The sequence below is a fragment of the Archocentrus centrarchus genome, chromosome 22 (assembly GCF_007364275.1).
Source record: "Archocentrus centrarchus isolate MPI-CPG fArcCen1 chromosome 22, fArcCen1, whole genome shotgun sequence".
NCBI classification, from domain to species: domain Eukaryota; kingdom Metazoa; phylum Chordata; class Actinopteri; order Cichliformes; family Cichlidae; genus Archocentrus; species Archocentrus centrarchus.
The window spans coordinates 9,108,037-9,133,551 of NC_044367.1; the positions used below are offsets into that span (position 1 = coordinate 9,108,037).

A 25,515-nucleotide genomic window follows, 5' to 3' on the forward strand; every position below is an offset into this window, starting at 1 on the left:
TATATATATATATATATATATATATAGTTTTACGCAAACTGGACATGTCAATAATTTTATCACCAATTTTATTCTTTTGTAACTCACGATTTATTTGACAGGTTATAATATTTACCTTATTTATGTATTTCACTAGACTTCTTTTTTTAACATAATTAATGTTTCGCGATTATTATTATTTTATAGGTTATTGTCTTTTTATTACTCTATTCTAAATTAAAACCAACCTTCAAATTCGAGTCCAAAGTAATTGAAAGAAGTGGCCCCAACCTTTGCAGTGCTGCTTTACACTCATACAGTCAAAGCTCGGTTTTGTTTGGAGAAAAAGGGAGCGGCTGCTCAGGAGTGGAATTTCACTTCCTGTATCTCAGGTGATTCAGTTGGGCCAAGTCGTTGATTGCGTGTTTTTTGACGACATTACACAGGTAATCTCTTCTGTGAGTATCAGAGTCTTAAAGACTCGGATCGGAAAGAAGAGCTTCTGCGGTAACACTGAAATAACGTGTGGTTGAAAACCAGGAAGTCGTTAGTTTCTCGTGACTTTAATCAGAGTTGATTTCAGAGAAGGTGAAGCTCCTTCGAGGCCTAACCGGTTTTAAAGTTCGCTGTTTTTATTGTTTGTTCAGTTTTGGCTAGATTTTTAAAAATACTTTAAACCGATTTCAATTTAATTCCAGGTCTCTTCTGGGTTTTATTTGGCTGAAAGTCTCCGCAGGAGTTCTTCTAGTAATGATTTCATTAATTAAAGGACAATTGAGTGCGTGCGCGCTGCTGCTCACGCTGCTTTTTGTGCACTCCACTGCTGGCCAGCTGGTCGGTGAGGAATGCTTCGCCCGATTCAGGAAAGGTCGGCAGGACTTTGTGCTCGATGCCGACGACTCCGTGAAAGACGGAGCGACGTTCATTTCGTCGCCGAAACTGTATCGGTACAGGGACTGCGTGCAAGCCTGCTGCAAGGATTCCAGGTGTAACGTCGCCTTCATGGAGAGAGGAGAGGCGGAAGGCTCGATCAGCTCCTGCTTTCTCTTTGATTGCCTGTACAAACAGAAATACGTGTGCCGCTTTGTCTCAAGGAAAGGATACGACAGTTATATCCTGGATAAAGTTTATGATAGTTATCATGTGGAGGATACCAACCCAGGTAAGGCCGAAACGCGCAACAGATCGGGTTTTCATAGCGATCAGCATGTTGTTAGTTACGCCTTCGTTTATGTGGTAAAATATTTGTGTTGCAGGGGAAGATCTGAAATGAATTTAGGACACGTTCTAATGTCGATATCCAGTAATAGTGGAATTTAATTTATCTGTGAAACTCAAATTTGAAAGTGTGCTGTATGAGTGTCCATTTAAACGATTAAAGGTCATAAATTTACTAATAATTAAAATTAACTTCACCATAAACATCGTTGGGGAAACAAATACTTTACAAAATTTGATTCACTGGCTGTTATTGATAACAAGCTTATCTTGTGTTTCATATCTCTGGCAGCAAACTTTTGTTTTGCATGTTCATGCAAGCCTGAAAAAAAAACCTGGTTTTCTTTTCAATTTCAGCTTGTTAAGTTGCTTTGTGCTTCTACCAGGATTATTTCTTTATTGGCTAATCTTTGCACATGTTTGGTAGAGCTTGTCTAAATGTGATTGCCAGTAATCTTGTGGTTTCGCTCTAGATGAAGATGACCGTCGTCCAGTGGCTGACGGAGGCCCGGACCAGGTGGTCCAGCCTCAGGACAGGCTGACCCTGAATGGTATCCGAAGCAAAGATGACAAAAGGATTGTGTCCTACAAGTGGAAAATGCTCACTGAATATCCATACACTGTCTTTGAGGTGAGGAAAGCGACAAACCTGAGCTTGCCATCTTTCTTTTTTTTTTAAACAGTATGCCATTTATTGCTATAAATATCTGCTATAGTTAGGTTTATTCTTCCCACTGTTTGACTGAAAAACATAAAACACTGTCTATATATGCCTTACAGGACAGCAGTTTTCTAGACCAAATGATTGTTTCCAACCTGACATCTGGGAAGTACAAGTTCCAGCTGACTGTGACAGATAGCATTGGCCAGTCGGACTCGGCCATTGTTAATGTCCTGGTCCTCACTCCTGAGCAGTCCGGGCGTGAGTATCTAGTTTGAGGAAAGAAACAGCCTGAACCTTCAACATGATTTCAACATGTTTTATGCTGCAGCTCTTGGTTTGAATGCAAACAAAACCTCATTCTGTAAGTCAGAGTTCCCATGATATTTATACCATGCTGCCAATCCGAAGCTGTGAATTACATCTTATATTACAGTTGGCTGATATAGTTTTGTTACCCTCTCTGATGCAATCAACTCCAAGGGGGCATTTGGCAGGAGAAATGATTGCGTTTCAGTTGTAATGAGTCACGTTTCCTTTGTATCACCTTTGTTGATATTCCCTTGGACTCAGGATCACCTGCCTTTCTGGTAATTGTTGAGCTAGAGGTAAGGCAAGATGATACCCTCTTCCTAACAAATCGTTCAATTTTTAAAAAATTAAATGTATATTTTTCTGTTACTTCACCCTCATCTGGTATATTACACTTGAGCTGAATCATTTCAGCGTTGCTTGGTTTCAGTTGCTCCTAAATATTTTTGCATTTGTCACCAGCCATTCCACGTTAAGTTGTGATTGGACGTGCCGTGACATGCTTGAGGCATGCGTGTGTACAGAATGGCAGAACAGCTTGAAAACAGAGAGATAAAAGCTCATACTTTAAGGAGATTACACCAAATTAAGACTCTGGGGGAGGAGGAGTGCTAGTTGGGGAAATAAAATGAAATTTGGACCAGGATCTTTTTTTTTTTTTTTCACTGGACAGTGGTTGGTTTAATCTTCTCCTTTGTGTCAGGGGAAGTAATATTCAGGCCGTTTCCACTGGAAAAACATCACAGAGGACCGACGCGACGTTCTCAGGCAAAAACGGAAGTGAACAGTCTCTACTGGTGTGGTTTTACTGTTCCCTGATACTATCTCTCCTCCCCCCAACTCAGCCAAACCTGTCAGTCTGGTTGCAGCTTGAGTCACACAAACAAAAAGCCAACAGAACAGTCTGCTTTAGTTAAAAGTGATTTTAAAATCTATTTTATGAATTAAAATTATTTTTTTTATTTTTTTTTTTTATTTTTGGTTCTTCTCCTCGGTTGTGTACTTGTACTTTGTTGGTTGATTATAGACTGAAGGACAGGAAAAGACTTCTAGCCACCCGGTTGGTTCAGTTACTCATTAACAGCTTTAGTGCTGAATAACGTCAGGAATGCTTTCCGTGGAATAAACGCGATCGTGGCTGAGACTTGACTTCACCGACTTCTGCCTCTTTTACACAACGATTCATGCAATTTGTGAATGAAGTAATAACACTATGAGAACTTACTTAAACTTCATTCAAGTGTAACTTACAGTGTGCTTCCTTTTCTTCTTCTCCAAAAAAAAAAAAAAAAAAAAAGGCATTATTCTGAGTGCGCGTCACTAACCACACTCACATGATAATAGCTCTTTGTTTAACCTCACTGTCTGCCGATGCTCGCCACTTCGTTTTCTGCATCGTCTTTCTGTCTGAAAAGCAGTTTCATATCTAATTACACGTCTGCTCCTAAGATGGGCTCAAAAGAGAGTCTCACCAAATCCAATACTATGTATGAGGCAGGACCGTGGTCTCATATGGTTATGTTATCAGATTGGATTATGCATTTGAAACAAGTGTTACACTGAATGAATTTATATTTTATTATCAATAGGTCTCACTTAATTTGCTCCTGCCATATCCCACCTTACTGAAACTATTTTTTTTCTATGTCATGTAAGTTTGTTAAAGGGGACGTGTTATACTCCTTTCCATTTTCTTTTAAACTAGTCTTCAAGCTGAAGTGGACTCGACTAGTTTTAATAAATCACAGTCCAAAATGTTCCTTATTTATCATAATACGGGGGTCTTGGTGCAGCCTTCCAGTTCATCCACTGTATGAATCATCAGTATGAGTGTTTAACTCGGATCCCTTTAAGACCCTTTTAAGCCAACTTTCTTTGATTGGCTGCCCCTCACAAACATAATATTGAACAGCAGGTGGGAGGGTGGGATTTCTGTTCTCATGAGTCATATCTGCTAGCAAAGAGCAGAACAAATGTCTAAATCTGAGCATTAAAACAATCTGAATCCTGAGCTTTTGGCTCACAGGGATTACTTGTACACATGCTGACTTCATTACTTGAAAGTCTGCCCATGCTTAATAGGCATCTATCATTTAGCAGTATTTATATTACTGAAAATAAAGAAATAGACTTTTGATAAGTTGTCATTTTTGTCTTAGCAAGACAGGTTTCATGCTTTAAAGCGAATACTTGAAGGCTGTGATATTAGTGAGATTTGATGTGTGCAGGAAGTAAACTGTGATTCAAAGGTAACCCTCTTCATTTTGTGTCCTATCAGACCACTGCATGGCTCCGAAGAAGGCTGGGCCGTGTCGAGGCTCTTTCCCGCGGTGGCATTACAATGGTGCCTCGGAAAAGTGTGAGGAGTTCGTATTTGGGGGCTGCAAGGAGAATCTCAACAACTATCTCTCTGAGGATGAGTGCATTAAGGCCTGCCATAGTTCAGGTATCTGCGGCCTATGCTTTTATGCTTCAATTTGTCATCTTATTTGAATATTGTATATGACCAACAGACAGATTGATAACGTGTCATTTGACTGAAGGGTTTACTTTACAAAATGTAAGAACACATAGAGACAAGACTTTAATTATTTGTCCCAGTATCCTTTTTTTTTTTTTTTTAATTTTCAATTTTCTCATTGATTTTAAAATAATTGCTATTGCTTAAGTGTCAGACTTGGGCTTTTGTCAGAGGAGTTACATCAGCACAGACAGAACTGTGTCAGATTCAACCCTTTCACCATGTTAGTGCCCAGAGCTGTGTGCCAGACTTCAGTTTTACTTCATGCTCCAAAAAGCTCCTGCTGTGAGACGTAATGAGGTGAGCATGCAAGTGGGAAAAAAAGTAAAGGAAAACCAAAGCAGAGATTTGCCGATAGGATCGTTTCAAAAATGCAGTTGAACACAAATTGTTGTGGATGAGCGCGAAGTCCTTTGCACGGTGAAGAAAACTCTCATTTATCGCTGCGCAGGAATTCAGAAACGCTCGAGGACGGAGGCGAAAATGTCTCCTCGCGTGAATTCAGGACCAACAGAGAGGCCACAGGTGCAGTTCACCAAAACATATAGGAAGAAGTCGGGAGCCTATGATGTGATTAAACACAGTGAAGTCTGACTGAGCCAAATGCTGCAGAATTCCATCTTCATTTCACTCATTTAAGCAGGACGGTGATTCTGCCCATGGAGCCAAAACAGCCGATGAGCCTTTCTGACTGGTGAAATCTACCCGACCAGACGTGTCAGTGACCCGATCTCAACTTGACTCAATCTAAAAGCTTGAGTGTGTCATTTCCAGCGCTTTTGGAGTATTCTCAAATGCAGTCGTTTCAATCTGGATGTAAATCTTCTCAAATATAAGATGAGAATTTATTAACCACTGTTTTGTTTCAAATCCATGTTAATGAAGCACACAAATGTGTAACTGTCCAAACACAGACTTCCATGTCAGCTTCTAAATGTCAAGATTTGATGCATTATTCATACACTTTGCAGGTTTCATCATTTCTTTAGTTTTTTTTTTTCTTTTTAAAGGATACATGTTTCTCTTTGTGAAAGAAATGAAAGCGTGGTGTTATCCCGCTGTCTTTTTTTTTTTTTTTTTTTTTGGTCTTCACTGAGGGTTGCTAATTTTAAAAAAATCCACAATATTAATATTTCTCCTTTAATTTTGTCAGTAATTATCAAACAACTTTATTTGAAGAAAAAAAAATCTCAATGTAAGTGTTCATAATCTGTTTGGTTTTTTTTGCTTTTTCTTTCAGAGAGAAGTGTCGGATCTGGTAGGGGTTTGCTTCCTCCCACGCCTCAAGGTAGGTAAATACCGGTTGTGGGTGATAAGGGGGAAAAAAAAAATATTTATGTCAGCTGTTATAATTTGGAACATCTATGAAAGAAAATAATATAGCTAGTCTTTGGTGATTGCATGTAGCAGGTCTATGCTTCTGACTGTCAGCAAAGGAATGAAAGAGTAGAAGCAACGGAAATATGGAAATATTTTTCTGCTCCCCTTTTTTTGTTCTTTCCCTGTCTCTGTGACTTTTTTGGTCAAGTCGATGTTGCCTTTCTAAACTTTGAAACCAAACTACACAGTTCCTAATGAGAAACTGGTCTGAAGCCATGGCCATGGTGCAGCACAAATGACAGTTTCCTCTATGTTTGTGTGTCACACTAGAAAAATGCGGCGCTCCGTGTACAGCGCATCAGTTCACCTGTGCTAACGGCTGCTGTTTGGATCCAGGACTCGAGTGTGACGTGACGCCACAGTGTAGCGATGGCTCGGACGAGCAGAGCTGCGAGAACTGTGAGCAATAACTATGCAAAGTAGAGTTTTCATACAGGCTCATTGGAAATGGGACATTGATGCCAGAAAGCCACGCTAACAGGGGTGATCTCCTTTTTTTGTTCATCAGTGACCAACAAATTTGAGATTCTGCTGCAGATTCCACTGGATGAAAAAAAAGGTGATTCGAGCTTCTAAACTTTCCTCGATGATTTATTTATTTTGGCCTGAATGTAGCACAGGCTCTTACTCTCTTTAAACTTCTAACCTCAGTGGTGGTTTGTTGTCATTCACAGCGCATTGCACAGAGCTTCCTGACACAGGAGGCTGCAGGGACAGCATTACTAAGTGGTACTACAACCCCTATGACGCGACTTGTTTGCGCTTCAACTACGGTGGCTGTCTCGGAAATGAGAACAGATTTGACAGTGAAGAATCCTGTATGACTTATTGCCATGGTGTAACAGGTAGGTATTTTACACATTTTTGCACCCTTTAAAAAAAAAAAAAAAGTATACCAATAAATGGATGCCAGCTTTGAGAGTGAACTGTGAACAGGGTGAAATGTAACAGGGAAGCTACAGAAGATAGAACGCAGCTCCACAGCTGCCCTCTTTTAACTCACCATTTTGGGGTTTTGTGGCCCATAAAAATGAGAACAGGAATAAACTTCCTGTATGTTATCTGCCCATCTGGTGCCACCATCAGACACAGTTAGCAACTAGCTGTTAATCATTGAGCAAGAAAAAATGGCAACTGAATATTATTTGAGGTGAAAGCAACTAAATGCTAACTCTGCTCCATCATTGTTAGCATAAAGTCCCAATAATGAGAATAATTGCTGCACACACTGATAAAAAAGTGATACCTTGATACATATAATTTCTATATGGGTGAATGAGACTCACACACTGTGTTTTAATAGATACTTATTGTTGGGTTGTTTGGAGTATTTGAATGGAGCTGAGTCACAGAATCACAAGAGCGACACAAAATTGTTGACCTGCAGGCTGGCAAACAAACTTGAATTAATGCTCACTAAAAGTTGGCTCAAAAACTTTTATTTGTGTGTGTGTGTGTGTGTGTGTGTGTGTGTGTGTGTGTGTGTGTGTGTGTGTGTGTGTGTGTGTGTGTGTGTGTGTGTGTGTGTGTACAAGCGTCCTTTGAATCTGCTTGTGGTGCAGGTCCAGTAGTATTTAAGCAGAAGCAGAGTTATTTGAGTTGTTTAAATTGATCTTTTCTTGTTTAGTATTGAGCATAAAATCTCAATCTTTTTCTCTTTCTTTTTTTTTTTTTTTTTTATCCTCAGAGAAGGACGTATTTATAAGATCAAAACACGAGGCCCAAGGGTCTTATAACCAAACAGGTATATTACCCATCATTTTTTATTATTTTTTAATTATTATTTACTTTATTTCTATTTTTATATCTTCTGACCTGTCGAGTTTCAAATTAACCCTACCTCGCTTGTCAAAAAAAATCTGCTTTTACTTCCAGAGGATTGTTTCAGTTCTGTAAAGCTGCTGATCTTTATCCTCTTCTCCAGCTCAGTCTTTAAATAACCATCCAAAAAAAGATGACTTTTGTAATATTTATTTTAATTCATTTTAACAGGCATTTTAGCACTAGCTATCGTGCTGGGTGTGGCGATTGTCATTGTACTAGCCATCCTGTTGTACCGCTTCCTAAAGACAAGGAAGTCTTCCCAACACCAGCGTCTGCCCGTCAGCAATGCAACGCTCACCTCGATGGACGCAGATCGTCTAGTCTATAACAGCACCACCAAGCCCATCTGACTGACGAGAAAAGACACCCTGTTGTTTTGTTAAGAACGGGTGCCGGAGATGTGTGTGGTTTTTTTGTTTTGTTTTGTTTTTTATGGTTGATGTGCAGACAGGGTGGAACATCTTGAATGTCATCAGTGATGAAAATGTGATGTCTCATTTAATTTTTTTTTTTTTTTAAACTTGTTTTAGTGCAGTGACCGGTAAGGATGAATTGTTGGATAACAGTTTGTGTTCAGGTTAAAAGGAAAGTATTTTTAATTTTTGGTTGTAGATTACCGCAGGACATCATCCTGTTTGTTGTAGTTTTTTTTTTTTTTTTTTAAAAGCTTCTCTACGTGTTTGTGGTTGTATTAACTTATCTTATAGCTGTGTGTAGACAGCTCTTTTTTGAAATAAAGCTAGTTTAAATGTAAAATACTGAATTCTCATTAGTCCCACACTGGCTTCTTACTTCAAAGTAATATTTTTTTATTTTATTTTATTTTTTGGTTTGTCTTACAACTGAACTCTGGGAAATTTTGTGGTTGTGCAGTGTCAGTAACATCATGAGGTTGTTGTCATGCCAGCTTCTTCACTCTGTCCAATGTGTGCCTTACAGACTGTTGTTACATACTCCCATAGATTTCATAAATCATTAATGTTGTACATATTCTTAGGATTTCAGAAGGCAATATTTTACCTTGAAGCTTTTTGGTTGATTTTAATTTTAAAAATGTATTTTTAGAACAAGCATCATAAATTAGAAATTGCTTATTCACACCTTATAAAGTGCACTGGCTGTGAAATATTCAACATTTGAAATGTTTAAAATGTTTGTATGCATAAGCAGGATCATGATGTTCTTCTTTAATAAAAATATTAAATCACTTCTTCTTTAGGAGTTCTTTGTCTTGCAAAACACGTCGACTGTTTTCAATTTTCATTGAGTCAACTCTTGCGGCATTGTCTTGTGTAATGTGTCACACACTTAGATTTTTACTGCTGTTTGTGAAATAGCTATTTGCATGTGTTAAAGAGTTGCTGGGATGACAAATAAATGGTATTTGTGGTTATTTTTAAGCCTCAATATACTTTGTGCTTAGATTTTTTTTTAAGGATTTTTATATATATATATATATATATATATATATTTGTTTTGTTTTGTTTTACCAGGTTGCTTATCTGAGCTCTGCACACTTTCATTTTAACCTCCTACTCCTTTTTTATTTGCTCTCGAAATGCTCATGTCACATTTTGCATGCGGCAGAAATGGGTCAAACCACAGTGTGCTGATGCCAACCTGCTTTAGTAGCTTACAAAAAAAGAACCAGTGCATACAAAATGGGAAAACTGCAGCAAACTATTTGGCTTGCATACACTATATTGCCTAAAGTATTCACTCACTCATCCAAATCCAAATCACTGAATTCAGGTGTTTCTATCACTTCCGTGGCCACAGGTGTATAAAGCCAAGCACCTAGGCATGCAGATGACTTCTGCCAACATTTGTGATAGAATGGGTCGCTCTCAGGAGCTCAGTGAATTCCAACAACATACTGTGATAGGAAGCCACCTGTGCAGCAGGTCCAGTTGTGAAATTTCCTCAATACTAAATATTCCACAGCAACTGTTAGTGGTATTATAACAAAGGGGAATGACAGCAACTCAGCCATGAAGTGGTAGACCACATTAAATGACAAAGCATGGTCAGCGGATGCTGAAGCGCATAAGTGTGCAGAGGTCGCCAACTTTCTGCAGAGTCAGTCACTACAGATCTCCAAACTTCATGTGGCCTTCAGATTAGCTCAAGAACAGTGTGTAGAGAGCTTCATGGAACTTGTGGAAGCAGCTGCATCCAAGCTTTACATCACCAAGCACAATGCAAAGTGTTGATGCAGTGGTGTAAAGCACACCACCGCTGGACTCTAGAGCAGGAGTGACGTGCTCTCTGGAAATGATGAATTTCACTTCTCCGTATGTCAATCTGATGGATGAGTCTGGGTTTGGTGGTTGCCAAATGTACAGTTTGGTGGAGGGGGGATTATGGTGTGGCATTTTTTAAGAGTTGGGCTTGGCCCATTAGTTCCAGTGAAATGAACTCTTAATGTTTCAGCATACCAAGACATTTTAGACGATTTTGTGCTCCCAACTTTGTGGGAACAATTTGGGGATGTTCCCTTCCTGTTCCAATATGACTGCACACCAGAGCACAAAGCAGCACCATAAAGACAAGGATGAGTGAGTTTGGTGTGGAAAAACTTGACTGGCCTGCACAGAGTCCTGACCTCAACCTGATAGAACACTTTTGGGATGAATTAGAGCAGAGACTATGAGCCAGGCCTTCTCATCCAACATTAGTCTCTGACCTCACAAATGTGCTTCTGGAAGAATGGTCAAAAATCCCATAAACACTCCTAAACCTTATTGAAAGCCTTCCCAGAAGAGTTGAAGCTCTTATAGCTGCAAAGGGTGGGACACCATCATATTAAATCCTATTGATTAAGAATGGGATGTTACTCAAGTTCACGTTTGTGTGAAGGCAGACAGTGAATACTTTTGGCAACACAGTGTAGGTATCAGCTGAGTTTTCCATAGGCAGAAAAAAAAGTTTGCTTATCATGCAACGTTTGCAACAAAAAACAACTTAGATTTGACTCATTTTAAATCTAATTACAGAGTTGCATTAGTTTGGGTCTTGTGATTGTGTTGTCTACAGCAGGTGGCTAATGGTTAAGGATAATAACTTCTATCAGTCATATAAGCTATTCCTGTGTGCCCAATGTGCAGCTGGTGCAACTTTACACTGTAAATCTGTGACCTCTGCTGGCTTCTAAGTGATCTACCAGTCTAATGAACAGGTGCTGAAACCTCTGGGCTCTAAGTGACCATGTCAGTTTATTTCAAATAAAATGTGAAATGTCTTACACAGGAAAAACTTGCATTGCTATACTGTTTTAAACAAAAACACAACATAGACAATTTATATACTCACTAGGGTGACCAGATGTCTCTTTATGTAGTTTACTCAGATCATTTTTATCTTTTGTCTCCTCGTCCCACATATTGAGATGATGATGGGAAAGCTGCAAGTCACCGCAGAGTCACAAGTGCTGCAGATTTCTGCCAATATGATCAAAACTACCAGGAAGTGACAATATGTACAGAGAAATAGAGGTTTTGTCTTTTTTTTCTTCTAGATTTAATTTCAATTTTGCACAATTGTTTTTTTATATTTTGTTAGGAAAATAGTGAATAGGTGCAAAAATACAATTTTATGCCTGCCAAATTGTGTTATCTTTGGCATTTTTTCCGAGATTCAACAAAGGAAACTGGAACAAATGATATGTTTTTGTAACTGGCTGCTAGTAACAATTTTAAACTAGTAAATTGCCTGTTATTTATAGCCACAACACTGGTTCACCACTTGTGTTAGGTGACTCTTTTTAGGCTTGAACGATTCATAGGTCAGTGCTAAGTGGCTTCTGAAAATGGTCAGGTGCAAAGACTGGGTGAAAAATGAGTGAAAAAGCAGCCAATGTCCAAAGAAAGTTCTCTGGGCTTCAGAACGCCCGGAGAACTATTCCTCAAGACTACGTTAAAAGGAAAATTAAGAGAAAGTCTGGCTCCTTGGAACAAAATATAAAGAAATGAGGGGTGACTCAAGACTTTTGCTCAATACTTTATATGTGTCATTTGTTAAAATTCTGCCAATCTGTGGAGGCATCCCTAATGAAACATTATTTGAGTAGCAGACAAAACAGCACCTGTAATAACGGCTTATTGATTATTCCTGTGTGGAAAAAGGAAATGCAAATGAAACCATAAGAAAAAATTTCATCATCTTCCTTTTAATCTCATTGTAATTACTTGCCAAGGAAGAAAGGTTACACTCCAATAAAGTATATTTGTCATTTGCATGCTCAATGCCAAACATGTAGCCTGCATTTTATTTATTTATGTATTTATTTGCTTGTTTTGAAGTTAGATATAACCTCGAAGCATTGTTAACATGCCCCTCACTGCCCCACATTGACTTTGCTGTTATCTGATCACTGTAATACTCATTATTAGAAACCGATACAAATGTTTATCACAAAATCCCAGCAGATGGCGATATTGGTCTTTCCAATGTTTAGCTTAATAAAGTTACCAGTTCAACAAATTGCAGTTTAATTAAAGTTGTAGCTGGGTTGGAGCATGTTTGGTCCATTTATATGTATAGGACGGTAAAGGCTCCTTCAGTAAAGTCGTCTAACATGCTGTCTTCAGCCTTCTGTGGCGATCTTGACATTATTTTCAGGAGGACAGCGCGCGGGTGGGGGACAAAACAATAGCGCACATAAATTAGCACCCACCAAATACACTCACCGACACCGTCTTTTGTGAGGCCCCATTTCTACTGACCTGACCCTAATAAAAGTTACTGGCGGGGATCAGCTACAATTTCGTTCACATGACTCTCTGCTTTTCATACATATTCCGCGTCCAAGTAAAGATGCTTTCATAGTTTTAGTTAAAAAAAAACAAAAAAAAAAAAAACATTTTGTTTGTCAGAAGAAATATAATACCCAATCCAGATGTGATGCGGGAACACATGTGACACTCACAAAGTGGTGCAGCATGTCAAAAACAGGCGCTCCTTTGTTGCATTCATGTCCGTTTTGGAAATATTAAGTTGGAGAGTGACAATTGTGAACAAAACTACAACTATAACAACAGCAGTTGCTCTGCGACGCATATTATTGATTCAATTAGAAGGTAAAGTATGAGGGCGTGTAATTTAAGACATACATACTTAGCATCCTAAACCAGGATGATTTAGAAACAGTGGAGTGGTACGGACCCGTCTGTGCTATTTCCGACAGGCAGTGAAAGCGGCCTCAGTTCTTCCCAGTCCTTCAGAGATGCGGCCGCGTTTGGCTGTTGGACGCAGTATGGAGCTGATGACCTGCAGTTGGGATGTTTGTGTGTGTCTGAGCGGCATGTAGCATGTGAAAAGAATAAACTAACGGATTAACCTGCACGTTTTCAGCAAGAAACTACAGAACAAAAGTTTTTTTGGGGGGGACTGAAGTCGCTGGAAGGAGAAAAGTTGGCGAATTCGGTACGTCCACTACTTTTAATAACTTCACCAAATCTGAGCTAACTTAACGTTAGCTGTGGAAAGACAAGCTAAATGCCTTATAGTATGTATTTGATGGCTGCGGAGGGAAAAAAAAAATAATGTCATTGCTTTTGTGAAGCACGTCTCGAACTGACAAATAGTCAGTTTCCGTAAAACAAATCATCGAAACCTCCACAGCGTTGCAAAACATCTGCATGCCTCTGTTCTCCGTAATGACAGGAGTAATCTGTGGAGATGGTTGTGTACTCATGTAAACCGTTTAACTCTCCCTTTAAACTTTACATTACTTGCGGTTAATGACATTGTTTTAGGTGCATATCTGTTTAATATAGTTTCACAGCCTTCCAGCCACAGGACCTGGAGTAGGCATGAGTTTCAGTCAGATAAGTTCTGTTTGTCTTTGACGCAAAACCCTCTCCGTTGAATGAACTTTGGTCAGCTGCTGCAGGCTGTATTTTTTTTTTTTTTTTCTCATTGCACAGATTTTCCATTTACCACGCTTATCCTGTGAGAAAAACTAGTCTTTCCTCTGCAGTTGAATCACTTGCCATTTCCTCTTTCCTCACATCCAATTTCCACCCCTACCGAGCACAGACTTGGCCCCAACAATCCTAATTGTTTCTTCTAATGAGCACCCCAGTGAGACACGGTCAGGTTTTAAATGGTAGGTTAATGACTTTTTTCCCCCCACCAGCTGCCGAAGGAGAAGAATGGGGGCAAAAATCAATCAATTACCACTGAAAAGTTCCATCTTCTGCCTCTTTGACCTCACTTGACCTTTCAGACAATAACCACGCAATTTTATTTCAGATAAATGTTGCCTCAGTGCGATGAACAGCACTCCTCCATTTAGGTGGTCCAGACAGGAAACTAACCAAGTGTGTCTTGGATCTCAGAGTTGGCTTCCAAATCCTTCTCCCAGAGTCTTGGTATGCTGCAGCTGTGATAAAATTACCAGAGCTGCAGAATTTAAGGGATATAGAGATCTTATTCTTTCTGTTGAGGTTCTCAAAAATCACCATCTGTGCTACTTAGTTATTCAGTGTTCGTTTGATGCAGCTTGGAGCATTTTGCATCCCGGATCGCTTTAGACCCTTGAGTCCATGTTTTTACAAAGTGCAGCATGGATTAAACTGTGAGAGCTAAAGGCTGACTTTAAACAGGAACTAACAACATTGTGTTTGCTTGAAAGTGGAGACTGAGTGCCACGAGAGATTCAGCATTCTAGACACCCAAGGGAGATTGCCATTGCAATATTGACAAGCCTTCAAGAAGGCCCAAGGGACCATTTGGCTTGCAAATGAGGTGTAACGTGCCTTTAAACGTGCGCACTCCAGTTCTATTTGAAGACTTTTTACCTAATTTTACCCAGCAGTCCTGTCCTCTCCCTTCCAAAACCTGCAGGACATTATGGAGGACTGCCAGCCCTCTGGTTGCCAACCATTTATAAATTTGCAGAACCTGAAATCTTCACTTTTCATTTGCAGGTTAAAATGGCAGTTTCCAGCGTCACGTGCCAGGTATGCATTCTAGGGTTATAGGCATCAGGTAGGGAGGTGAAAATTGCTCTTTCTCCTTCTCCACCACATTGGGAAACAATTATTCTCCCATTAAAGGCCATTCTGGCTAAATTGTACACGGACCATATGGGCACAACTCTGTGCTCTGTGGGTGTTCATTGAGATGGGTCACTTATCACCTCACTTAAGCCCCATGCTCACAAATGCAGCAGAGTAAGGTAAGAGATTTGTATGGTGTGCCTCTGTGGGAAGGTTAGGGCAGCGCCTTTGTCGAAGTTGTGGATTTGATTGAGATGAACAGCGACCATCGGGGTGTATTGTTTTCTCCAGTGAATGAAAAGCTGGTAGTCTCTTAAAGCCTGTGTGTCAGGGGACAAACTGCAGGAGTAATGTGGGAAAGGGGGCACTCACAGAGAGGCTATTTTTCAGGGGGTATTTTGTACAAGGATAGACCGGGTAAGAGAGGTCATGCAAGATAAACATGGCACCCATGCTGGAATAATAAAGAGTCCGTCTCAGTTACCCTATAGAGTCCTGGGCCATTCCAGGTTGGATTTTTATTTGCTCTGAATGCAAACATCCGTCCTAAAGATACCCCAAGGGGGGCTTATGTCATATGCACTTTCCCGTGGGCTGTTTTTGGGTAGACGCTTTGTGCACCGTGATGTGAGACAGAAGTACAGCAAGAATTTGCTATTTATGGTTCCTCCTCCCATGAACTTATTCTGCACCATGGGAAATTAATTTGTGTTTTTAATTGTTACACAAAAGGCCAATTAAGTTCCCTTTGTTGAATCTGGACACAGCCTGTGCATTATCATTTGGGAGTACTGTAGGACAACTTGTGGATGGAAGTCTTCTTTGGAGACTGTTTTAAATGCAGATGCTGTCAAATAGCTGGCATAAATCTTGATATTCAATTAACATTTTTTTTTAAATTAAACATGACATCATCTTGCTAGGATACCTCTTCCTGAAGAGACAGAGAAAGTGACACATATCCCTAAGAGGAGAAGTATTGTTTTTCTCTGATTTCCTCTGCAGACATGTTCACTGGTCTCACTTCCTCATAACATCCATGAACTGTCAGTGATGAAAAAATGCTCCAAATAGGCAGTCATCACCCCCCGGGGACACTAAAACATATCGAGCCTGAGATGCTGCTTCAAGGTACACGTTTGTCTGCATATTTTTCAGGCTGTGCAGATGACATTTCCTATTTATCTGCACAAGTGCCAGCATCTGTTCCCCTTACTCGTCTGTTTATTTTGTTTAAAGAAAGGAATTCAGGCTCTGACTGCCTGGATCACTGTAAAGCCTGTCGATTAGAGGAATAAGGAAGTTTATCAGCTGATCTGAAGAAATGATCCATTGCAGGTTTTCCTTTTAATAACTGCCAGACTGGCTCTTGTGACATCTGCCTTCAATTAAGGGGCAAGTTGCTAATTCCCATGCGAGAGGTTCATGCTGCGGGTAGTGCAATCATCAGCTGTGGGAACCAAATGCTCTCCATTTGTGTGAAATGGTAGCTAGGTCAAGCACAGGTGGTCAGCTCTGCATGAATGTAGGCATGTATGTAACGTTTTCTTTAGGACTGCAAATTTGTCCACTCCCCCTCCCTAGGAAAACAAGGATTTGGATTTGCCATATGTCAGCAAATGTAGGCAAAAGTTAATGAGTTGCAACTGATAATACAGATGTTTTAAGATTGTGAGTTTAAGATGTCCTGTTAGACAGTTTAAAACTTAAAATCCAAACCACTGTACAGGTACAAGCAGCCTTTGATAAGACCTTGAGAAAACATTTTTAATCCTCGGATGTCTACATTGTATCTGGGTTTGAGCCCATTATTCCCAGTCTAGCCTCCGATTGACAAAAGACAGATTAACATAGTTTTGGTCCGGTCATTTGGTAAGGTTAGCTCAGAGGTCATAGTAGGTGGGATTATCAAAGGATTTTATTAGTTCACTGGTCAATACAAGTTCAAAGCCTGCTTCTCAACATCAGTACTACTTTTGCAGAGTACACATATAAACCCAGTACTTGGAAATCAGTTGGCCAAGCTCTGTCAAAGGTTGAGTTTTTGCAGCTTTTGTTACACCATCCATATAAGTCTTTATCATGTACTGTGTGCATGCGTTTTTGCATCTGCGTTCTCCTGCCCTTGCAAAAGACATTGTGTAATAGTGCTACTAGTGGTGAAACACTGCACAGGATATCTTTAGGTGATTAAGTAAACATAGAACAAAAAGCAAAACAAAATTTCTAAAATGAGGAAGTTTTTTTTCCTCATTATATCTTACCTGCTTCACCTTAGATTTATTAAAAAATAATAATAGTTTTGTGGCTTTTTGTTTTTTGTTTTTTTTGGTCTAGCAAACAAGCTTTACTTTATACCAAGCAGCAGCTGCAGGGACCCTACAGTGCAGCAGTGATCTTAATGTGCAGATTGGGCTCTGTGACTTTTCTCTTTGCATTCCTGCACATCTTAATTGGCAAACCTCCTGGCAGCGGGCTCCGTTTGGCCTCGGCTGGCTTGGCTGTCAGCTCCGCACAGTGGCCAGCAGATGCACTAGGAACAATGCCCATCCTAATCCCCGAAGAATTCCTGTTCCTCTGATCTAGCTGGACCAAGAATGTGATGTTTAAAAGGCCGGAGGCTCACCAGGAATCACAGAGACAAGTTCTCATGCACTGTGTTAATTTGCTGTAAGGAGACTGAGAGGCAGTGATGTGAGAAACTGGCAGCACAGTGGCTCTGGGGGGGCGACACAGCTCATTATTAAGAGCACAACAGCCTGGGATAAGGAAAAACATCTACCACCAGGGGTGAACCTGTAATCCCACTGGACAGTTGCACTCATAATGAAAGATTGTTTTGAAGTTTTTTTTCCTATTATATGACTCAGTGAGACTGGATGTCCCAGGGATAGGCAGTGGGATCTGTTTAAATGTTCCGTATAGAATGTACAATGAGATTGGAAGGCCGCTCCTGTTTCAGTGCCACACTGTAGAAAGTCCACACATAAATATATAAAATAAAATAGAATGTATAAAAAAATAAATAGATAAATACATATAAACATGGTTTACAGTGGGTGAGTATTGCACTTATTGCACTTTGCTAAAGGTAGGCAATCAGATGAAAGGTGGGGTTGCTAAAATCTTGTTTCATACGGTGAATAAGCGAAGGAGCCACACCACTGCCTAATCATGCGAATACTCGAGTGGAATCCATGAATAGAAGTATGGAGCTGAAAATGAGCATAATAAGTCCCTTTTAAGGATGTTGAATCAAGACTTATATCACTGAAATCTTTTATGAATAGTTGCTGTGAACAGTCTTGTGGCTGTTCAATGGCAAAAGGATTCACTCTCTCTGTACTGATTAGCATGAGCTGTTCCTCTACATATGAAAATCTTTACTGTCACTGTGCATTATCCAGTGGCTAACATGAGCCAACACAGAGCTGTAAGCTGGGAATGGGAAATTGATGTTTTGTGTTCGGTTAGACCTCAGTGGGCTATGTTTAGTCATGGAAGAAAGATGAGTTACTTTGACAAAATAATGACTTGGTTAAGAAACAAAGCATTTTTGTTAATCAGATGCACTGGATTGAGTTCTAATTAACATTACCCCACTTTATGTCTTGCCATGAAATGCCTGCATTCTCTTTGACCCTTCATATTTTCTTTTGTGTACACCAGAGGCCCGTGTGCCATGCCAGAGGGGACCCATTCTGCTCTCCACCAGGGCCCGATGGGGGAAGGTAATATCAGTGCACTTATATACATTTGGTATGACCTAATCTCTGGTAATTGCTGTCTATGAATTGACCAGTTTTATGATATGGGGTTTTAATGTGTTGGTTTATTCCTGCTGGTATATCTAGTTACCCAGGACATTGTGCTAACATAACACAGCAGTGCAGCTGAGGTGAATGTAAAAAATGCTGGAAATGGAAGAATAGAGGAAATGTAGAGGCTTTGAGAGGCACAGCTGAGAGACCAATGAACTCTCCTCCTACGGTCCCGGCTGGCAGAGAGGCTCTTTGTGTGGCTGTGGATCTTGGCCAACCCCCTTCATACAGCTGAAACCGCTGAACACTTGCACATCAAACCAGAATTTTTTTTCAGACAGCCAACATAGGTAGTCTAACCAGCAGTGCTGACATTATATACTGGGGACCACTCAAATTACATATTATTTTAGTGTTCATTATCTTCAGTCACAGAGCCACAACATAGACATAGGGCCTCTTTGTATCTGTCTGCCTGCTCTGTCCTTCAGCCCCACCACCCCCACGCCTCCTCTCCTCTCTACTGAACACATTTGGTGCTGGATTTTCACTGTTGCTGAAGACTCCCAGTGTGTAAATGGTGGCCTTTCCCCCACCCAACGCCTATTCCATTGATTCAGCTTTGGCCAGAATAAGCTGGAAGAGATATGTGCCGCCCTCCATGAAAATTTGCGTCTGTTTCCTCAAAATGTCACTCTGCACCAAGTAAATGGCGTCACAGTTAATTTTTCAGCCTACATGTCTTGTACATAATCATCCTGGCAGTGACAGAAATCCTTTTTCAGACTGGAGTTAAAGTTTGACTGGGCTGCCCCCCTACTGTGGGGATGGATGGATGGCGATTAAGAGGCAGGGCAGCTGGTAATGTGCTCTCTGTGTAAGGTGATGATTGGATGTGGTTAACAGGCTGGAGGAATGCACATGGTGAAAGGAAGACCCGTCTGGTGAAGGTAAACAATAAGGCTGTGGTTACAGTCCAGCTCCAGTGTCTCTAAAGGGTCAACTGATTTTGAAGTGAAATTAGGGCACGGTGGATGGGGCCGTGTAATATAAGTCATAATAATGATCAACCAAGGTGCTCTTTTCACTTTGTTGAAAGAACTTTTTTGTTATTCATCTGTACGTGAATGTGTATGTCTAATCTGTGACAGGGGTGCATCCAGGCATAAACAGGCCGGAGGCTGCATGAAATGGCTCTCTCAAAGATAAGGGTTCCCCCTGACCTACTTAACCCCCAGCAGGAATGTAGCTGCGTGTGCAGAATCTACAGCTTTAAAGGGGTTCTAGGGGGACGAATGGATCATCTCCATTCACTGCAGCTTTTCCAGACCAGTGGGCATAGGGTTGTGGACATAGATAGACGATGGCAGGGATGGCTACATCTCCGAATGGGCTTGGTAATGGAGCTCCTGGACTGGAACTCTTTCTCTATCCAGTTGCCTGCAGCGGTACTCACATGCAGTCTCAGGTGAGCCTGCAGCAACTCGTGTTGTGACAAAGATTTGAACTCATGCACTGAACCAACCCCCCCCAACAGCCCCTTGTCCTGTATGTCAACAAAATTGTTGCATACATCTGTGTAAATCCATTTTATAGAATATATGCAAATTTATAGTGAATTCCCTGTATTTAATTTCATTGTCTGACTGAGTCTCACATACTCTTTACAGACTTTATTTCACTATAAATTATTTTATAGCCTCCCGCAATGGAATTCCTTCTATAGAAATCTTCCAGTGGATTACCCACATTAGTTACAGGCTGTTAGCTTTGCTTGTTCCAGTTAGATGGCCTCTTCAAAACTCATCTGAATCTACGAAACCCTGCATCGACGTCCTCTGCAGCACTTTGTAGTCAGTTGAGAATCTAAAAGCCCGTATGCTGCACAAGTAATATTCTAATCACCCTACAAACATGCCATAATGTTATTGTGAAAGACTTTAGTGATACAACATTTGAATGCTGTTTAACTCAACTTTACTGGGGCCTAAACACCAATTTAAAAAAAAGACCACCACACCCTCTATAACTCTGCATGTGATAAACGGCCTCATGTGAAGTAAATGGAGCATTCCCTTCTGACATCTCCTATCCACACTTCACACATCTGTCCTGCCACCAGCCTGTGCTGACTCTGCAGAGAGATGCTAACAGGACAGCAGTTTGGCTGCGGTTTGTCAAATTGGTGGTAAAGTTTACAATAGGCTCACGCCTCAGGGGCCCAGAAGTGTGTGTTGTCCAGAGGAAATGCTTTCAAAAGATCCAGGGGTTTGTGTGTGTGTGTGTGTGTGTGTGTGTGTGTGTGTGTGTGTGTGTGTGTGTGTGTGCCTGAAGAGGGTCTTGAAGGGGGGGGGGGCTTGTTGTTGGAGGAGTTTCTTAAGTGGATCATCACATGCCTATGCACTGAGGTCAGCTGGCACGGCTGGAGCCTGTGTTGAGCACGGGGGAGTTTTAGAAGCCTAAATTTGAAGAGGTTTTGTCTTTTTTTCATTCTTCAATAAATCTGCCTTACTGAAACACGCCACTTTAATTCTGATAAAGTCATTCATCCCTTCCTGTTTTTACTGTTACAAGTTATGTTGTTGAATTAAGCGTAATACGTTCATATTTAACTTTTCTTAAAAAACTGCTTTTCAGTAAGTGACACTTTTGACATTCACACACTGATAAATTAGGTATTTTTAGTTTCACTTTTAAACATCAGAATTCACCCACGTAAAACACCCCAGTACAACAATGTGACCTTGGCTTTCAGTGAGGAATGCAGGTTGAACTTGCGTATGTGTATTCAGCCTCTGTCATCCACTGTGGTTTATTTACCAACCTTTGGGTTAATTATTAGTGCAGCATTAAAAATTCCATGTGAGCCCAAAGGCATGTGTAAATCAAACAATATGAAGAGCTGCTTACAGTAGAAAACCCTTGAAGTGACCTAATTATTTATTTATTTATTTTTCCCTGTCAAGGAATATAAGAAATCAGTCCAGGCCATTGGTTTCAGTGTCTAATTACCTCTGTTCTGACTCATGCTGTTTGATAATGGCCTGTGAAGACTCCAGGCCTAATTCTCTGAGGCACCCTCACATCCTCCTGTGGGGCAGCCATTCACCGGGTCCAGGTGGGGAGGAGTTTTTTCCCAAGGAGATCAGTGCAAACTCCCTCCCTGTCTCCCAACTGCCACAGGGGGAGGGCTTGATTGCCCGAGGCTGTGAAGGGGTGTTGGATGAGGAAGTTTAGAGTGGATCTTGAGTGGCGGAAGGGTTTTATTAAGATGTAGTGCAAAGCAAGATTTCCTCTTATCTCCCAAGAGAAACATGGCCACACACTATACTCGTGGCTCTGAAGAATTAGTTAGCAGATTAGGGGTAGTCTGTAGAGCTGGGGCCTCTACTATAGAAACAGGATTTGTTTTTGGAGAGGCATTCTGGTTTAACTGGGGGTTAACCAGGGTGCAGTGACATGGTAATTTAGACCTGCTCTGAAGCAGATTATGCTTGAGATGTCCAAAGACTTCCTACATCACTTCCTCTGCATACTTCCTCTACGTACATTTTTAGATCCTCTCACAAGCACTGTATTAAAGACATCTTTAATGTGTTTATTGGGGATTCAATTACTGAAGCATAATAGACATTATTTATCAAACAGTAAAAAAAAAAATGGATAAGTGCACAATCCATAGATTTCTGCCAATTAACGTAAAAGCAAATCATTGTCTCTGCTTTACATGGATGAGTCATGCTTATGGGTGCAGTTTCCTGCTACATTCACACATCAGACAGGTCAGGTTCATAGGCTGTGTGCAAAGATCTGAGTTGAAACTTGTTCTTTCCTTTTATTAAGAATGAACTAGCTGATTATACAAGTAATAATAATACTACCTAAAACTCTAAAGCTATAAAACATTTATTAAGGTTGGTGAAGCCAGATAATGGAAAGATAATCAGGTTATGTTTTCTTTGTATTATAGCTTCTGGTGTATAGTTGTAGTCTGTAGTTGTGTAGATTATTTTCCTTGCTTGAGAGTGAACGCACTAATGAGCCCATTAGGATCTCTGATTTTCCACCTTGTTACATGCTATAATTTGGCAGATGAAAGCATTCTTTCATTTTGAGTGATAATAACAATATAATTACTTCACAAAAAAGAAAAAGATGTGAAAAGATTACAATTGAGTGCTTTAAACAGCAAGTTTCTTTTTTAAACAGTTAAGAAAGCAGTATCTTTACCAAGTTAAATTTGACTTTGTGTAGTTGCATCTCAGGTTACCATCATTTTAAGTGTTTTAAGGGGACAGAAGTAATGTTAACAGCTGCGAGACAGGGGCTGGTACCCAAGAAACAGAGTTATTTCACAGGACGGCAGCTTTATCACCATCAATCATGCAGTTCCTGATAGTGCTGTAGAAATAGCACAAGGTGACTTTAGATGTGATTCATTGTCTGCTGAGTTCAAATTCATCGTTATTTAATACATGAGTCATTATGAATCAGGCAGGAGCGACCGAGTGAAGGTTGGTAACAGAGCAGGCAGAGGCTTGCTTTAGGATGGTTTACCTACAGTCCTTTCCTAATCTCAGTGCTCATGTAAATGATAGAGTGGCCACAGGAAGTAAATAGAGAAAGAAGGGTGTTTGGTAGTGGTTTCTGTGGTATTTTATCAATTTTCAAGTGGGAAAAGGAAAGTGCTTTTCTAATGCTAAGTGCTTCTTTTAGCTTTCAAATAAGCATTTGCATGTGAAACATGAATATAGGCTGTGTTCCTGTTTTTTTGTTTTTTTTCTTCTTCCCTGATTTGCTTAGAAAACAAAAGGCCACAACTCAGCGTGGGTAGCATAGGAAGAACTTTAGCACAAACTCAGTTTATTCTCGTAGACAGACAAAGTTAGCCAGACTTGGGGGCTTCTCCGACTAAAGTACTCATACAGGTGTGTCTCTTTGGGAGACAGCTATTCTTTAATCACAAGGTACGTACTCATTTATCTTACTGCAGATTTCGTCATAGGAGGTGTAGGGATTGATGAGGAGATAGATGTTGATTTAGAAATCTTGGCCTTTCAGACATTGCTCTGTGGACCTGACAGGCTTCAACATGTCTGGCCATACGGTAAGCGTTAAAACATTAGAATTCCAAAAAAGTGTTTTGGTTTTGCTTTATCGACATGTTCCAAACATGTCATTAAGCCAGCTTACGAGTAATTTTAATGATCTTTTGCTGAGATGCCTGTAATGTTTTCCATGGTGCAGTTTGTAAGCTGCACTGTAATCTTCGACCGACTTTGGCGTTGTTTTTGCTCTCTTACTTTCTTAATGCTTCAGGTCCAGCAAATTTTGCGTTGTGCAGTGCATCAAAATTCAAATATTTTGATGCTTTTCTTTCTATCAAGTTCAAAATAGAATACAGATATGCGTCGGACAGGGCAGTTTTAGATGTCGTACAAAAAAAAAGCAAAAAATCCATAGCTATTCCTGGGGAGAATTTGCATGGGTATCTGAAGCTGGTTTGCATGAAGTGATGGAAAACTGTATCATCATTGCAGGGTTATGTAACTATTAACTAACGTCATAGTGGCATGCTGTGGCTTATCGTGTTCTCAGAGAAGGTGGTAATATTTACTGGGAAAAAAAAAAGATGCTCAGAGATATGTCAGATCATGCCTGAGAGCTTATTGCAAGAGCATCTTACTAACAGTAGCGTCCGTTCTTTGTATGTCTTTCGTTGACTGAGATTGGAAAATGTTTTTACGCAAGCTTGAATATTTGTGTTCCTTAGACTAACAGCTTCTGACAGATGATCGTCTGTCGGACATGAAAGCCTTTTAGAAAAGTTAATAACCAGGTGCTGGGGTATTCATTTCAGTGTTTCTGTTCAGCTCTTGTCACTCTATTAGGTACTCCATGTCACTCATATATCATAATGTCAGAGGCAGATGAGTTTATGAACTGTGCATTCCTAACTGTCTGATAAGCTTAGGCTGAAATGGAAACAAGTATAGACTTCTTTAGTTTGAGACTGATTAGTCACAGAGCGCCTCTCTAAGTGCATGCCCCGTCTGGTTTCAGTAATGGCACAGACTGAAGAATTTGCCATTAAGTTTGAGGAATATGATTGTTTCTCATCAGATCTCATTCTTTGATACTTTATGTAGCCTTTTTTTTTTTTTTTTTTTTTTTTTTTGGTTTCAGAAATGCCTTCCTTGTTCCAGATTGCATTAACATGCAGTAAAACTGCATTCAATTGTCCACTGCAGGGAATTCAGCGAGGCAACAAAGAGAAGGAAGTCATGCTTGTAGCGTTAAAACACCTCAGCTTAACAGCCAGAAAACTGGAATTTAAAGAATTACAATGAGGGGTTAGCTTTTTCTCTTCTCATTTTCCTGTGCAAGTGTCTGACCTAATTTAATTCATTAAGTCTCTACTCTGAGTTACTGAGCATGAGAGGCTTTCTGCAATGTAGTCCAATTACTATATACCATCTCAAAGTCTAGCCTTGACCTGGTTAATGTTTATCAGAGTGAGTTACCAGCTGTATTGATGCACAGCTGAATCAAAGGAGAGTGATGTGTTTAGCTGAGGTAGAACACTTTGTGAAACTGTGGCTTGGCTGAAATGTTTTTTGTTTTTGTTTTTTAGACCATACACTTGAGCGCCCATATACTTAACATTCTCCACCAGCATTCTGTATAATCTTTGGTTTAACAGGTCTGTCCACTGATCGTTTAGAATGAAGAGACAGGCCAATTTTGCAGGTTAGTATTTTGCATCACAAAGTTCGGAAGTGTATATTAGATTGAAATGTCAAAAAATTTGGAGACATTAATGATGTTCTCAAGAAAATGAGCCAGAATCAAACA

General features: G+C 40.1%; 2 protein-coding genes across 5 annotated transcripts in view; both read left to right on the top strand.

The window, feature by feature from the left end:
* The first annotated feature begins 372 nt into the window (after positions 1 to 372).
* On the top strand, positions 373 to 9,102 carry spint1a (serine peptidase inhibitor, Kunitz type 1 a). Of its 2 annotated transcripts, none has more exons than XM_030718532.1 (11): positions 373 to 567; positions 678 to 1,141; positions 1,671 to 1,828; positions 1,978 to 2,119; positions 4,449 to 4,616; positions 5,932 to 5,979; positions 6,342 to 6,470; positions 6,580 to 6,630; positions 6,746 to 6,916; positions 7,759 to 7,815; positions 8,064 to 9,102. In XM_030718532.1, the coding sequence occupies exons 2-11, from the start codon at positions 730 to 732 to the stop codon at positions 8,243 to 8,245; spliced, it is 1,518 nt and encodes a 505-aa protein (XP_030574392.1). In that variant the 5' UTR covers positions 373 to 567; positions 678 to 729; the 3' UTR covers positions 8,246 to 9,102. The 2 variants fall into 2 exon arrangements, with proteins under 2 accessions (XP_030574392.1, XP_030574393.1); XM_030718533.1 differs by having other exon boundaries at positions 411 to 425.
* Positions 9,103 to 13,117: 4,015 nt separating this feature from the next.
* LOC115772341 (pleckstrin homology domain-containing family G member 3-like) overlaps positions 13,118 to 25,515 on the top strand; it is a 30,451-nt gene continuing 18,053 nt past the window's right edge. For all 3 annotated transcript variants that reach the window (XM_030718529.1, XM_030718530.1, XM_030718531.1), the window contains exons 1-2: positions 13,118 to 13,319; positions 18,569 to 18,630. In XM_030718529.1, the coding sequence (XP_030574389.1) occupies positions 18,582 to 18,630 (49 nt within the window). In that variant the 5' untranslated portion in view covers positions 13,118 to 13,319; positions 18,569 to 18,581. The remainder of the gene's footprint in view (positions 13,320 to 18,568; positions 18,631 to 25,515) is intronic.